The sequence below is a fragment of the Pungitius pungitius genome, chromosome 12, assembly GCF_949316345.1.
Source record: "Pungitius pungitius chromosome 12, fPunPun2.1, whole genome shotgun sequence".
In the NCBI taxonomy this organism is placed as follows: domain Eukaryota; kingdom Metazoa; phylum Chordata; class Actinopteri; order Perciformes; family Gasterosteidae; genus Pungitius; species Pungitius pungitius.
In genome coordinates, this window is record NC_084911.1 from 7,333,612 (window position 1) to 7,348,629 (window position 15,018).

Here is a 15,018-nt window from a genome sequence, read left to right on the forward strand (position 1 = left end):
ATGACATGACGCATCTGTAAAAGGAAGAGGGAGACTGGGGACTGATTAGCCCACATGTTGTGTTACATTGCTGGCTTATGTAAGAGCATGTACCCCACCTGCCACTCATGCCACTACTAAGATGCGTACACCAGGGTGCTATGATGGAGGCCAGTAGGTATCGGCCCAGCATTTTAGAAGCTCCTTCCTTTACTTCCTTAGTTTGAAGCACAGGGAGTGTGTGTGTGTGTGTGTGTGTGTGTGTGTGGTAGTGTTTTTGTGGGCCTAAGCATTGTGTGCATCCGAGTTATTAGGTTTGGATGCAGCCGTGCTTATGAGCGTTTGTGCAGGCATTGTTTGGTCTTCCTTGTGCCTCTGTTATTCCTGTGGGCAAAGCGCCGAGGTCCATGGTGGTGGCACTTTGATTGGGGGGGGGGAAAGAGTTGCTGCTGGACCAGAAAACCCTGCTAATCAATTCTGTTTCATTAGTCACTGTACGCCCTGCCCCACCAGCCCCACCAGCCCCCGGACGAGGGGAGGGACTCTGTCTTATTGGGTTTGTCAGCAGCGCCATGCAAGCCGTGACGGGATCTGCCTCACAGGGACAACTCGCACTCCACTTCCACCTCTGTCACTCTCCTGTCAGTCAGTGGGCCGACAGTCCCACTGCCCGACAATCGCCTTCATTCTGTTACAGATGCACGCTGACACTCTCTGGATTGTGAGATTTACACACAAACAAGGGCCGCATAACACAAAAAGAGAAGCGCCGCACATTTGATTGCAAACAATCGAATGTGGCAGAAAGTGGCAACAAAGGACTAACATGACACATTGAAGCTGCATATTCATCTACGGACCAAGCTTATGTTGTAAATGTGACCGATTTCGAGGCTGCACGCACACAAGAGGGGAAGTTAATCTTTTGTTTGAGCAGGGCCTGGCTCATGTCGCTGTGGTCTGTGGGCTAACTTCCAGAGGGGAAAATGCAAGGGTATTTGGAGTGGTTGGCCTGTGATGCTGCTCTGTACGGGCGAAAGAGTGTCCCTCAGTGATGTGAAAATGCAACTGGACAGCTATGATATTCCCTGAGAACAACAGAGCAGCACAAGTGCACCGCCTTCCGAACCGCTCAGTGCATTTTTCAAAGCCACGCGGCGCTTCACAGGCTGCACAGACACTCCCAAGATGAAGCATTAAGGCTTCTGATGCCACGCTGCCCTCAAAAAATCCCAGGTTCCTTGTTAGATACCAATTTTCAAGAGTGTGTTTCATTCACTGGGCTCTCTGCGTCCTTTTTTTTTTGGTATCAATTCTGTTCATCAAACATATTAGGTCCAACAGAGAGGTGACTTGACTCCCCTGTGATGTAGTGCTCCCTTTTATTCTTTCCGCCGCCCTCCTTCTCTAATGAATGCCTCTCCCTTGTTTTGACGGGCAGGTCGATGGGGGCGGGGCTTGCACTGTCGCCCGAGGACCTAGGAGGGGGCGGGGACGGCCAGAGAAGGAAGAAGAGGCTGTCCAGTCGAGGCTTTGAGCGGCTCAGCAGCGCACAGGTCAGGGTCCCCTTGCGCTCCTCCCTTTTGTCCTCTACGCATCGACAAATGAAAGAGGCCCACTCTTTGTTTCTCTGCGTTTGATGTATTCCTTTGTTGCACACTATTTCTAATTAGGTTCTACCCTCAGGAGTCAAATCCACTGGTCTCCTCGTGAATATATTTTTCATTGGGGCTTAAACTGTTCCTTTTTCTTCCTCTGTGTGTGAACAAACGAGAGCCCTCTCCCTCCCGACGTTCTGATGCTCTTGCGGTTGCTGTGACCGGGAGTGTAACTGGCTCCCTCTGGTTCTCTCATCTCCAGCAGATAAAAGCGCAGGGCTGCAGAAAAAGCAGTCTTCACAGCCTCCTCAGCTCCAAGCTGGCCGACGATGTGACTCAGCTCAAACAGAAAGCCCACAGTAAAAAGATTCTCTCAGGGAACGGCTCCGGGGACAAGGAGGTTTCGCCCTGCAACTCAAAGTCAAAGCATGGATACAGAATCCAGAGCACAAGCAGAGCTGAGTCCCGGCGTGAGTCTGGGGGGCAGAGTGACACAGGTAGGGACTGGCAATCACAGCATTTTTTTTATACCTAAATAGCAATACCAATGTTTAATCAACAAGCTGTGTACCTCACAGTGGAAGTGGAAGTGACTGGGATCATCTGTCGTCTTTTATGTGTGTGGCAACAGCTTCACTTTTACATCGTTTTCTTAACTTTGTCACCAATACCTCTGTAATAATTCTGTCTATTGTAGTTCGTATTGGCCCGCTATTGGTATTGGTGCAAAGTTTGACTTTGCAATACTCTCCTAAAATACTATTCCGAACTTAGATTTTTGAATTAGTTTTGCACATTTTCTCAGCAGCCAGTGCGGACAGTGGTCCCCAGGAGAGCTGGACTGGCCGTGGAAGCAAAAAGGGGTCCTCCGCCCCGACACAGGGCTCGTCCCGTCTCAGCGGGCCCAGAGCGAGAGATCACCGCGCTCAGAGACATGACGCAGCGGAAGAGGCAGAGAGCTCCCCCGTAGAAGAGAGTGCCTCCTCGGATCAAGGTGAGCCAGTGACTACAACTCAGTACAAAAAAACTTGGTGTGATTGACCCTAAATAAAACATTGTAGCATGTAGCATGTGAGTTTACACCAGGAACAACCACTGAGGCAAATAACATATTTTATACAGACAGTGAAACAATTTAATTATATTCTAATAAATTATTTGCTATTTCTATTAGAAGAGGAAGAGGAAGAAGGCAGTTATGATACTGATGAAGGTCGAGACTACCGAGCCCACCCTCCCAGAGAAGTCCCCTCTAGCTCCTCCGTGACTGGTCCGAGTCCCTCATCGGTTGTCAAACTCGAGGCCAACCAGAAAGCTAGGAATAAAAAGCAGAGACAGGAGCTGTATGGTAAGGTCGTCCTTTGAAAGTCAACAAAGCTGCACCACATCTTCATCCTTCTGGCTTGTTGGCGTTGTCTAAATCTTCTTCCTGAATTGAACTTCCCAGGCTCCCACAGTCTGTCTGGAGCCGAAGGGGAGGTCAAAGTACGGAAGAAGCCCCCTTGCCGGCTGGGCCTGGCCACCGCGGTCAAGAAACGCCGCGAAGACCCCCGCTCGGAAGGGGTGAGAAGGCCATGTGGGGCCCGGTCTAAGGAGCCTCGCTGGGGCAGTCTTGGGACCAGAGGCAACCGTTACCGGAGGAGCTTGGGACTGGCCACCTTCCCGACCACCAGTGAGAGGCTGAAGAGGGCGACCCGCAAGAGCACCATGTTAAGAGGAGCAATCAATAAGGTCAGCAGAGAGTACTTTTAATCCTTAACAGTCTCCCTGGGATGAATCATTCGAATGGTGCGAAACCATCCTGCACATTCCTCTTTGATCACGCAACAATGGACGTGTGCCACGTCACACTCTCACAACTTGTCTTTTAAATCCTCCTTCTCCTGTTTCCCAACAGAGGAGAACTAGCTGGTCAGTCGGGGGCCCGTCCTCACAGAGTGAGGAGGGCAGCAGGGAGCGGAGGAACAATGAGCAGCAGGTACTAGCGAACACACTGAAGCCGTCAATCCTTCATCAGAAAACCACCAAAAAGAATCCAGTTCCACGTAAATGCATTATATAGTCTAGTCTTGCTGTCCTAGATTTCTCACCCTCAGGACGGTTACTGTAGAACTATTTAAAGTGCTTTGCACATCGCACATAGCTCAACCTCCTGCTGAGTAATGTAAAGGGAGGAGAGGATGGGAGATGTGGGAAGGGGGCGGCTCACACCTTCTGCTGTGAAGAAATGGCTAGATGGTGCAGGCGTTGCGAAGCCCCCCGTGGTTAATTGCTACTTTTGTGTAATATACTAAACAATTAGTTTTTTTCTTCTTTCACACGTTCCGTCTCCACGTTTTTTTATTTTTTATTTTATCTGTCCTTGCATCCCTTTATTCTCCTGGGCGCCCCTTCTGCTGTGTTTTTCAGCCAAAGGGACGAGCCGTGAGCCGGCTGCTGGAGAGCTTCGCGGCCGACGAGGGCTTCCAGATGGATGGCAGCAGCTTCTCAGAGGAGGAGGACAACAACAGCCTCTCATACGGCGACAAAAGCCCCGAAGGTCAGAGATAAAACTGGACATCTCGTGACAGTGCTTCAAGCAGCATGTGGTGCAATGTTAAATCCGATTGTTGTTTGGCTTTTCTCCACATGCAGTCCCTAACTGTGTGGTGACCAAAGAACTCTTAACCGATGGACTCAAGGTGCTGATCTCCAAGGACGATGAGCTTTTATACGCTGCCAGAGTCCACACGCTGGAGCTTCAGGATATGTAAGCACGGACGCAGTAATTCAAGTGATCTGTGAGAGTGTTTTTCAATACACACGGGTCATGTATTTAGGATGATATTATTTAACAGATATAAGGCCTTTTCACATAAACGGGTAGACATGGAAAAGGCTCTCGTGTCAAATCAGTCTTGCACATTTCAGTGACACATCCTTGCAGACATCAGCACAGCACAAAAGAAGCCATCCATCCTTGGTTTATTGAGTATCCTCTCTGAGTATCAATGTGGCCACTCCAGAGCAGGCAGGAAAAAGATGCTTTAACAATAGCAAGTGGGAGTAACACATGATATGGGAGCATGGCAAGCATAATATAAGCATCTGAAGAATCTCTTTGCTCTGCTTTTTTCTCTAGCTTTAGCATTGTTATCCACGGTGAAAGAGGAAACCGACCAAGAATCTATTCATTGGAGCAGCTGCTACAGGAAGCTGTAAGTTCACCTCACTGCACTAAAAAAAATAAAATCTGTTTGGTCTTCTGGTTCACTCGACACTGATATTTCTCTTAATATATCATTCTCACCCTCTGCAATTCTCTACGGCCTTCTAGACCCTCCTTAGCTCTGCCAGTCTTTTCCTTTTTTCTCTTCAAACATCCCTTGAATGTCTCTCATGGTCATTGAGGCAATTTAAACCGCCCTAAATTCAAAAGACATAGGGAAGGCAGGAACTTTGTGTGTGTGTGTGTGTGTGTGTATCCGTTAAATCCAGCTCTGGCTGTGGGTGTGATAATAACTTGTACTGGGCAAAACAAATTTAACTCGATTAATCACATGGTTTTCTGTGTTTAACAGCAATTATGTGCAAAATTCAATAATATTTTTTTTTAAATTGTTTATTGCACGCTTTTTTTTTAAAGTAATGTTTCACAGAACAATTTAAGAGCCACACTTGGAGCCACAGCAAGTTAACATATACTATATACATCAGTTTTATTTATTTTCTGAATAGGTACCAGATGAAACATTATTACATTTAATCATGTAACACCATAAACAGTCTATATTCAGTAGTTAGGGTCCCTGTTTGAGTGAGGTAAAGCGGTTTAGCACAAGAAAAGGACGTTGTAGTCTGTATAGACTGTATTTCCATCGAATCTCAGTCAGGATTAACTTTTAACGTTAAAAATCCTTTTTAGCCATTCCACCGACTTTTCTAAATCCTCTGTACCGAGCCAGTTGATAAGACACACAAGTTACTTCACGTTTTCGGATGATAAAAAAACCTCTATTCTTCTGAACAATACGACCAGCAAGAGAACAAGCTGCTGTCATGTGAGCAACAGTTTGTTTACGGTTCATTCTTCTTGCGTTGGTTTGTCGACGGTTCTCCCGCATCCAACGCAGTCGGATGACGGATGAGTGTCGCTCCACTAGTTGTTTGGGTGCGTGGTGGGCTGACATTGATGCTGTGTGATGCCTTAAGTGGTACTTCAGCCTCGTGGTACTCTGGTGATTCGTTACTTCCGGTTGGCAGTGGCTACAAATAGCTTTGCTGGTATCGACTACGCCGTCTGGTTGTGATTTCAAAGGGAAATGTCCTTTTTTTTAATGCAGTTTACTGCAGCACCATCCTATTTTTTTCCTGTGAGACTTTTATAACAACAAATTACCAACAGCTAGTTCAACTAAAGAAAAGCCACCGCATCTTCTCCAACTGTGGAAACAAGTCTTCACTGTTGCCAAACAAGGCACAGGATGTTGTTGTGTTTGTACTTAAATGTTCAAAGATGTTGAGATGATAAGTAGATCAGGGTGTTACAGCCACGATGGAGCCTTAGATTAATGGATGTGCATCAATCCAATCGGGGAAAGCAGCAGCTCTTGAAAAGGCCCTTTGTTATCATAAATCCTCTGAAGTTAGGATTGATAGTTTGCAATGAAGGTTACAGGCCACAACCTTCAAGTATGAAACCCTGTCTTTAAAGCTAACTGAGATGTATACCACACAGGTGCATAGTGTTGAATTTAACGTTTTTTTTTTTAATCTAAGAGCATTCAAAAAAACAGCCAAACATGTTGTTGTTTCTATCCTTTATTGGCCATGTGTTACTGTAGCATTGAACGACCCACAGGAGCAGTGTTCACCAACCTTTCGTTTTCACCATTTAATATCAGATCACCTGTCTCCTCCTTTTCTAATCCATTTTAGCCCACTCCTTCTCCCGTAAGTGCAACACCTTAGTGCTACACGGAGCTCGTCTGGCAACTTTTCCCTTATTTAAACACTGATCAAATAGCAGCTGGTCCTTTTTATGCCAGACATCGACTATCTTGTCTTTAAATTAGTCCCAAAGCCATTTATTTGACTTTGACACCAACTCCCCGATTTTCACCGGGGTCCCACTACCACCCACATGCACACCCACATCCACACCTCATCAGTCAAAGGGTCCCTCGCCATGGCAACAGTAAATGAAAGCGACCTGAAAGAGCCCCCCAGTGAGCGGCGGATGCTGGGGCTGCCTTCATTGTTGGAGGGAGGATCTGGCAACCTGCAATCACAAGCCCTCTATTCAGGCCCTCTTTAGTATTACTCAGCAAGTCAGGATTTACTGCATCATGGCTTCCGTTCTTTTCAGCCCCGACTGGCACATTGGCATGAGATAAGTGCCGCTTGGAAATGTGGCACAGTGGCTGCCCGTGCACAATGCTCGACGGCTCTCACACGGCCTTTCTGTATGTCTGTGAGCGTGTGTGCGCATGCATGTCTGCGTGTGTGAGCAGCCTGCAATGAATCTCAATCGTGTTTTTGTCCGGCCTTCAGGTCCTGGATGTACGGCCGGAGTCGGAGGCTGTGCTTAATGAAGGGACCAGGGTGTGTGCCTACTGGAGCGAACGCTCGCGCTGCTTATACCCGGGCTACGTTCGCAGAGGTGAGACAGCAGCTTCCTCTATTACCCGCTTTACAGTAACGACCGACTGGCTCCTGTATTCGTTCGTCTACTTATTTAGTCAGATGTTTCGGTAACATTCTTGCTCACGTGAAGAAGTGCATTTTTGTCTATTGGAGGTGGTTCATCGGATGAAGGGAAGCAAGGAGGAGTGATGATAGAGTTCGATGATGGAGACAGAGGGAAGATTTCTCTCTCAAACATCCGCCTCCTGCCTCCAGGATACCAGATTCACTGTGAGTGTCTCCTCTCTTTGGAAGTGGGAATTCTTCCTTTCATTGCACCGTTTCTTCTGCTTGTAAGTCACTGTTAATGTAAGTAAGCGTTAATACTCATCTGCCCCTGGTCCTTAGGTGGGGAGCCATCTCCTGCGCTGGTGATACCCACCGAGGCCATGGTTAAGAGAGGTTCTAGTCTGGAGCAGGCCCCTCTCAATGATGGGCCTGCTGAAAGATACAACATTATCAATACTTTAACTAATAGCCAAACTCCGCCTCTTCACAAGAGAAGACCAGGTAAGAATTAACCTCGGAAACCGTTCATTTAGTCTTTTATTACCTCAAAGCCGTAAAGTTTAGATTTGTTCAAAGGTTAACAGTATCACACACAATACATCCCTCAAAAGAAGGCTTACTGTGAGCTATGTATTGAAACAAAAAGGTATTTATAGCAGCACCATTACATTGGCAGAGTCATTTTATAGATATTATAGGGGATTTAAGTTTTCTTTAAATACCATGGGTTCTTGACTAGAATTGAAAATGTGATTTGTTGGTGGGTTTGTAGACTGCTTAGCTATGCACAACCACACAATAGCCGTGCAAAAGATTTACACACCTTTTGACACATACCTCTACAATAACTGGTACAATAGCCGGTCTTACAAGTGGATCAAATAAACTGGTCAGTGCTCAGTGTGTGCAAATGAGACATATTTCTAAATTTGCCCTGTATTGCTAAAGTAACATGACATATATTTTGTGTATTCTAGGGAGACCAAAGGGTTCTGGGAAAAAACAAAAGCAGCAGCAACAGCAGGCCGAGAAGGCCAATAAAAATCCTTCACCTTTTCTGGGCTGGCCTTCGTTGGGCAACAACAGGAAGAGGTCGTCTGACAACCTGTTTGAGCTCAATGGGGCACCCAGGAAGGCCTCAAGAGGGAAGGAGGATGTCCTGTTCCCCTTGCCTAGGAACCAGCCAATTGCCTCCACCCCTGCCAAGGGACTTTTCAGCAGCAGCTCATTTGAGGTGGACTCCTTCAGCAGCATTGCAAATGGCTACTCCTCCTTCTGCACTCAGTCCACAGGGCCGAATCAAGGTTTATCTCTAGTTGCCAGGAGCGGGACGTACGGCCAGAGGCGCAGGCAAGATGAGCTCGTTGGGCCGAGAAGCAGGAAGTCCGGACAAGAGTTCTTAGTCAAGTTGGACCACGAAGGAGTAACGTCCCCCAAGACAAAGAACAGCAAGGCCCTACTGTTGCGGGGCGGGTCTTCCATTGTGAGTGGCATGCCAAGGACAGAGGCCTACTCTCATCCAGTCCTGCTGGTCAAGGACCACAAGAAGGGGGGTACGTCCAGAGTAGAACTTCTCCGGAAAGGAACCACGCCGCAAAGAAAGCCCTCCTATTCTCTGCGTCTGGATGAATATGGCGACTTGGGCTTCAGCGCCCACCGAGACTGTCACAACTCCTACTCTGATCTGGATGACGAAGAGGAAGGGAGGAGGAGGGCTGCACTGGCTGCAGCCTCAGGAGGTCTAAGGACGGCCGGCCGCTTCCTTTCCCGTCTCTCGGTCTCCTCCTCGTCTTCTGGTTCCTCAAGCTCCTCCTCTTCAGGGTCTATCTCCAGTTCCAGCTTGTGCTCCTCAGATAACGATTCCTCTTACAGCTCAGAGGATGAGGAGAGTTCTACAGTAATGCTTCAGAGTTGTATGTCTTCCCACCGGGGCCTCCTGCAACCTTCTGAACCTTCCACGTCTTCAAGGTCACACCAGCACTCGTTTGTGGCCAAGGCTGTGGCTGTTTCCAATGCCAAAGGAGATCCCCCTAAGCAGATCTCCAACAGCAAGTCCTTAAAGAGGAAAGAAAGCACCGGTTCCACCTCTAAACCTTCCAAGGACTTTGTGAAGAAACCTAGGATGCTCACCGATGACGCCTCATTTATTCCGAGGCCTAAGATGGCTGCATTCATGGCAGGACGTCAAATGTGGAAGTGGTCAGGAAATCCCACACAGGTAAGAATATACGAAATGTTTCTCTTCTGGAATTTTCTTTCGGGAAGCTAGAGGTCAATGGAGATAATAACAACAATAATCTTTATATTTATCTTTCTCAAACAAGTCAATAAATGTATTATGTTTTCCCCAGCGGCGAGGTCTAAAAGGCAAGGCCAGGAAGCTTTTTTATAAAGCCATTGTGCGAGGCAGAGACACGGTGAAAGTGGGAGATTGTGCAGTGTTCCTTTCAGCTGGACGTCCTAACCTCCCATACGTAGGTCAAATTGAGAACTTCTGGGAATCGTGGACCTCCAGTATGGTGGTCAAAGTGAAGTGGTTCTACCACCCCGAAGAGACCAAGCTTGGCAAGAGGCATCGAGATGGAAAGGTAAGTCTTGAAGGAGGTTACGATTTTGTAGAACTGTTGGTCTTTTTTTTAGCATAATGGAACTTTCCAACGACAAGCATTTGTTTCGGGTTTCTAAAAATAATGATGCAAGTTATCCCGTCTTTTCCCTTTCCAGCACGCCCTTTACCAGTCGTGTCATGAGGATGAGAACGACGTTCAGACAATCTCTCACAAGTGCCAGGTGGTGAGCAGGGAGGAGTATGAGTGTCTGACTCGCGATCAGAAGCCGAACAGTACCTCCCCAAACCTCTACTACCTGGCTGGGACGTACGACCCCGCCGCTGGTCAATTGGTCACTACGGAAGGGGTTTCCATCTTGTGCTGAACCTCCACGAGGACACTACTGAAGGACTCCTTTGGAGGAAGGATAAAAGTCTGTTACTTTACCCACGAAACCCTCCGGCCCGGGACGACACAAAGTGCACCGTGGGTGTACCTGAAGGATCAATGGGCTAAACGTCAGCACCAAAAAGCAGGGCTGTCTGAGGTTACACACTGGAGTCTATTGGCATCTCACCTTTGTGGAATTTAAGGAGATGTCCATAACTGGTTGATCCTTTCAAAAGGGATAGAAGAAAGTCTGGGCCGTCACAATATCAAACTAATCTCTTTTTAATGGATCCATAAGATAGACAGCTTCATAAATGCTTTTAGGACTCGTGTCTCTCGTTCCTATCACATGGCACCAAAGGAGAGCTCAGAGTCTTTTTGACTTCAAAGTCCTACGAGGCTGAATAGGTTCTGCGGACCAATTCTTTAGCCCTGCATAGGGGAATGGAAACAAAAGTGAGGCATGGGGTCTGTAGACCTCTTCATTCCAGGAAAGTTCAAAATAAAAAACATGTAAAGGATGTAAAGTTGATGTTTGTAAATATTTTGAATCTGTCCCAATCAAGCCATACACTTCAGTACCTCTTGCCTGTCTGTTCAGGTGTACATTGTACAGGTCAATTATTGTATTGTGGTCTGTTGTCTATATGTACATAAAAGCTATTTTATATAGGAGTTTATTGTATATATGAGATGTATCTTTCCATGTTTGCGATTGATTTATTTTTATATGGGTGTAGAATACATTACGTCGTTTTACCTTTGCTTTGGGAAGTCAAGATTGGAGATGTTAGTGTTGCACTGCATATGCCCTGCTGAGACATACGGAGACAGACAGACGGAGCACAAACAAAGAAAGAAGGATTAATCTATACGTTTATAACAGAAGACTCACTTTCTGAGAGAGAGGAGTCAGTGGCTTTTTGTAAAAGTGTTCTGTTACGTTGCATTAGTGTTATCCTATTTTAAAAAAACATTCTTTTTATTTATTTACCTCTCAGTTGGTTATCATCACAAGGCAGATCTTCACTGGACTGCAATCACGGGTCAAAAATCATTTAAGTATAAGTATGACTTTTTGACACAATATATGTGTGTGTGATGAATGTCCTGGCATCACTATAAACATGTCCAAACAAATCAATTTAGAACAGGACTGGATCTGAAAATGAGTAAGTAGTCCCACACAATGATCCACACAATACCAAAGTGTCTTTTATCCTCATTTATTTGCTTCATTTAAATTTAACACGTGTCAAGCACCTGTGCTGAACTCAAATCAGACATCACTGGTAACTTATTGAACACTTCCACTATGTGCATATACATTTGTTTAGCATTGTGACAAAGGTATCCTGCACATGTACCTGCAGTTTTGTGCATTGCAAAAATATGCAGCAAAGGGTCACCTATGAACGTGACTATGAAGGTCAAGGTACTGACAAAGTAAGATTGATTTCTAATATTTTTTGGGGATTTAGTCTGTTGTAGTTTCATCAGCCTTCTGTGTTTATTTAGTACAGTACAGGCACATACTCAATGCTAACTGTGAAGGACAATCACATTCACAAATTAATGGACATAGAGTAGGTTCTCTCAATCTGAAAATTTACTTACATTTATTTAATTTGTGCCAAGTACATTTTGTCTATTTCTTTGTCTTGTTTGATATGCAATCCTCTTTTTTTGTTCACAAAGTTGTATTTTGTTTGCCAACATTTTATTTATTGTCAATGTTGCTGTTTGTTCATGCCAAGAGCGCTTTATAAGAATGTGACATTGTTTTTCTTGGTGTGATGTCGCATTTGCATTTCTTAAAAAAAACTGGCCTTGTAGAGGCCATCTAGTGAAAAGAAATAAAGCAACACTGGATTCTTCTCATGCGCAAACTCTGAATTAATTCTGTTATATTCGCTGTCCTCTCCATCCTACTAAATCTGCTATTTTTTAATAGATACATGTATGTTAAACTGCTTTGTAACGAACCATATTCAAGACGGAATATATTTAATTTTCTCATCCAAATGGGACATTTACATACCAAAGAAGCAATGTTTTAAGAACAAACCTGGTGCACATCTCCTTTACAATTTTTGTAGGTGTAGCTTGGTGTTTTTTAAAATCCAGTTCACAATTTTACCTAAAACAAATTAACTAGTTAAGACAGAGATTTAAAGTTAATTTGTTTCATTTAACCTGGTATGAAGACAAACTGTGGCCATGGCAGCTGATCCTTTTTTTCGCGTTATGTACATCACTAATTTGATTTATGTTCTCGGCTCTGCCTTTTATAGTAGGGAGTATTAATGGGCTTCTCATGGAGAGTATCTGGATTAATTTGTTAGGCACCCCACGCACGAGGCCCCTTTTTAGCCAAAATTGTTTTATTTATTACAATAAATCCTTTGAAGTAAGTGTCTAGGCTAAACTAAGTTAATGTGAGTTTTGAGTTGCCTGAAAATTAGAGGCAGATCTTTCACAGCATCAAATAAAGCCTGTACTGGGTTTAACTTAAATGTACTGGGCTCTGGAAATATGATGCCAATCAGAGATCATAGACCTTACCAAGTGGCTGCACACTGGGTTGAAAGTCATTACAAACTAAGTGAATCTCGCGCTTCCTTTTCACCTGGTAAACACCGGTCACATGTCCTCACAGCATCTCTTAAAGGGGCACTACACAATTGCGCTGCTAAACCTCAAAGATTCTCCATAAGTGTTACTGGCCTTTATATGTATAGCTCTGTCAGGTTAACATTTGAACACACATGTAAATAAGAAATAACAAAACTTCACAAATTACAAAACTCCACAGAAAACACAAGAGGAATTCTTGTGTTTCAAGGTACGTTTTTCCTTTTTTCATTTAAAAATAATAGGTTCCATCTTTGGTGGCTAACTAAACTCAACTAAAATGTCATTTTTCTTCCAAGACCATATCAAATTGATGCGTTATGGTTGGATTTATAATTTGTGTACATAAATGCATTTTCACAGCCCCTAAATGAGAAAAAGATGTAAAGGAGGGCACTCTAGTGGAAGTCAAAGAACACTACATAACACACCATGAGCGTGAAGACTAAAATACTCTCCCATTTCTATTCAAAGAGTAGTTTTAAATGTGTATGTATACACTTGCCCACGGTAGCCAGCAGAGCATGAGAGAGCGGAGCAGCAGGTACGTTCCACTTCAATCACCCTTGTTACGTCCCTAAAAGGTCTAAGGGTGGGGTACGCAAACAATGTTGAATAATAAACCCGGGAGATCTTGACAGACAGGTATTTAATGGACAAAACTCAACAAAGAAACTGAAAAAAATCTTCAAAATGAAGACCAGATAGACTTCTTTGGTCTGGTCTGGTCTCCAACTGCTCACCGACCCGACCCAACGCAACCCAACGCAACGCAACCCAACCCAACGCAACTCAACGCAACCCAACCCAACGCAGCGCAGCGCAACGCAACGCAACGCAGCGCAACGCAACCCAACGCAACGCAACCCAACGCAACGCAACGCAACGAAACCCAACCCAACGCAACCAAAGCCAACCCAACCCAACCCAACCCAACGCAACGCAACGCAACCCAACGCAACCAAAGCCAACCCAACCCAACCCAACCCAACGCAACGCAACGCAACCCAACGCAACCCAACCCAACGCAACGCCTCTCTGCTCACTCTGGCCTCCACTGCCACAACCACACCCATTTCTAGCCTGGCACCGCCATTTATCCTCTTTAATCACTGATCAGCTGCAGTTGCAGGAGTGACATCACCAGCACACCTGAGGAGAATCACACACACACACACACAAACCACACAGCAAAACAAAACACGGCACGTAACGACCCTTAATTGTCAGCATTTAGACCTTTGCATACACATGCTCGTCGCCTGTAACAAAGCCAATCTCTGTACCCCGAATCAGTGAAACAACCACCGACTGGGGGAAAAGTTGACACAGGTATGGGTCAGTGAACTTTTGTCTGCAGGCCCAGTTAAGTTTTTGTCCTCCATGGAGCGACCACCCTTTCCCCCTTATGTCCAAACATGGGCTAATGGGCACATCAGTCATCTCCAACAGCGGCCCGTTGAGTATAAACAGCTCAGTTTACCAGCCCAATCTTTTGTGTTGTCTATGGCCACATCCTCGTGGCTGGACCACCGTCCTTCCTGCGTTGTCAGCATTGGGGTAGGTGTGGTTCTCCTCACTGCGGGAGTTGAAGAGTGGGTGTGTGTGCCTCAAGGGTCTCAACTTTTGAGCAGGTGTTGCTTCATCACTAAGAGATAAAGACAGACAGTTTAGGTTGTTCGCAAGATTATTATTGTAAGATTGCGCTCTTTAAGCCAACCCGAATTCGCAGGAAAGATAAGGTCACGACAACAAGTCACTGCATGAAGGTTGTCTATTTCTTGCTAATTTGGACCTTTTTTAAAGTCTGTAAAAAAACTAAACTTATTATGTAGTATTTTGATACTTCTCACTCGACTGGCCCGTCGGCCTGCCTCACGTTTCAGTGAGGGTCTGGTTCAGCTCGCTCAGCATCCAGACTGTGTAGCTCAGTGTCAACAGGAGGAATGCCTTCCTGCACAAATATCTGCACCTCATAAATGTCTCGCCCTCTGCTCGACCCTGTCTGGCCTCTGACTGTGAGGGGGTTGAACAGGGGACAGGCAACCTGGTTTGTGCATGTGTGTGTGCGTGTGCGTGTGTGTGTGTGTGTGTGTTGAAGGAGGGTTGAGGTGAGGTCTTGGGTCTTAACAAGGTGCTGGGAAAAGAGAGCAGGACAAACAGATCATTCACAGAGACATGAGCTGCTGCTACAA

General features: G+C 45.6%; 1 protein-coding gene across 7 annotated transcripts in view; it reads left to right on the forward strand.

Moving 5' to 3' along the window:
* Positions 1-12,070, forward strand: part of LOC119219856 (BAH and coiled-coil domain-containing protein 1) — a 56,209-nt gene extending 44,139 nt beyond the window's left edge. For 5 of the 7 annotated variants that reach the window (XM_037475297.2, XM_037475298.2, XM_037475302.2 and 2 more), the window contains 15 exons: positions 1,421-1,535; positions 1,840-2,074; positions 2,383-2,571; positions 2,752-2,925; positions 3,025-3,308; positions 3,475-3,555; positions 3,987-4,116; positions 4,212-4,326; positions 4,699-4,774; positions 7,110-7,218; positions 7,356-7,472; positions 7,590-7,751; positions 8,228-9,468; positions 9,602-9,838; positions 9,975-12,070. In XM_037475297.2, coding sequence (XP_037331194.2) covers positions 1,421-1,535; positions 1,840-2,074; positions 2,383-2,571; positions 2,752-2,925; positions 3,025-3,308; positions 3,475-3,555; positions 3,987-4,116; positions 4,212-4,326; positions 4,699-4,774; positions 7,110-7,218; positions 7,356-7,472; positions 7,590-7,751; positions 8,228-9,468; positions 9,602-9,838; positions 9,975-10,184 — 3,475 coding nt within the window. In that variant the 3' untranslated portion in view covers positions 10,185-12,070. The remainder of the gene's footprint in view (positions 1-1,420; positions 1,536-1,839; positions 2,075-2,382; positions 2,572-2,751; positions 2,926-3,024; positions 3,309-3,474; positions 3,556-3,986; positions 4,117-4,211; positions 4,327-4,698; positions 4,775-7,109; positions 7,219-7,355; positions 7,473-7,589; positions 7,752-8,227; positions 9,469-9,601; positions 9,839-9,974) is intronic. The other 2 variants (XM_037475301.2, XM_037475299.2) reach the window with 2 other exon arrangements.
* Positions 12,071-15,018: the final 2,948 nt, after the last annotated feature.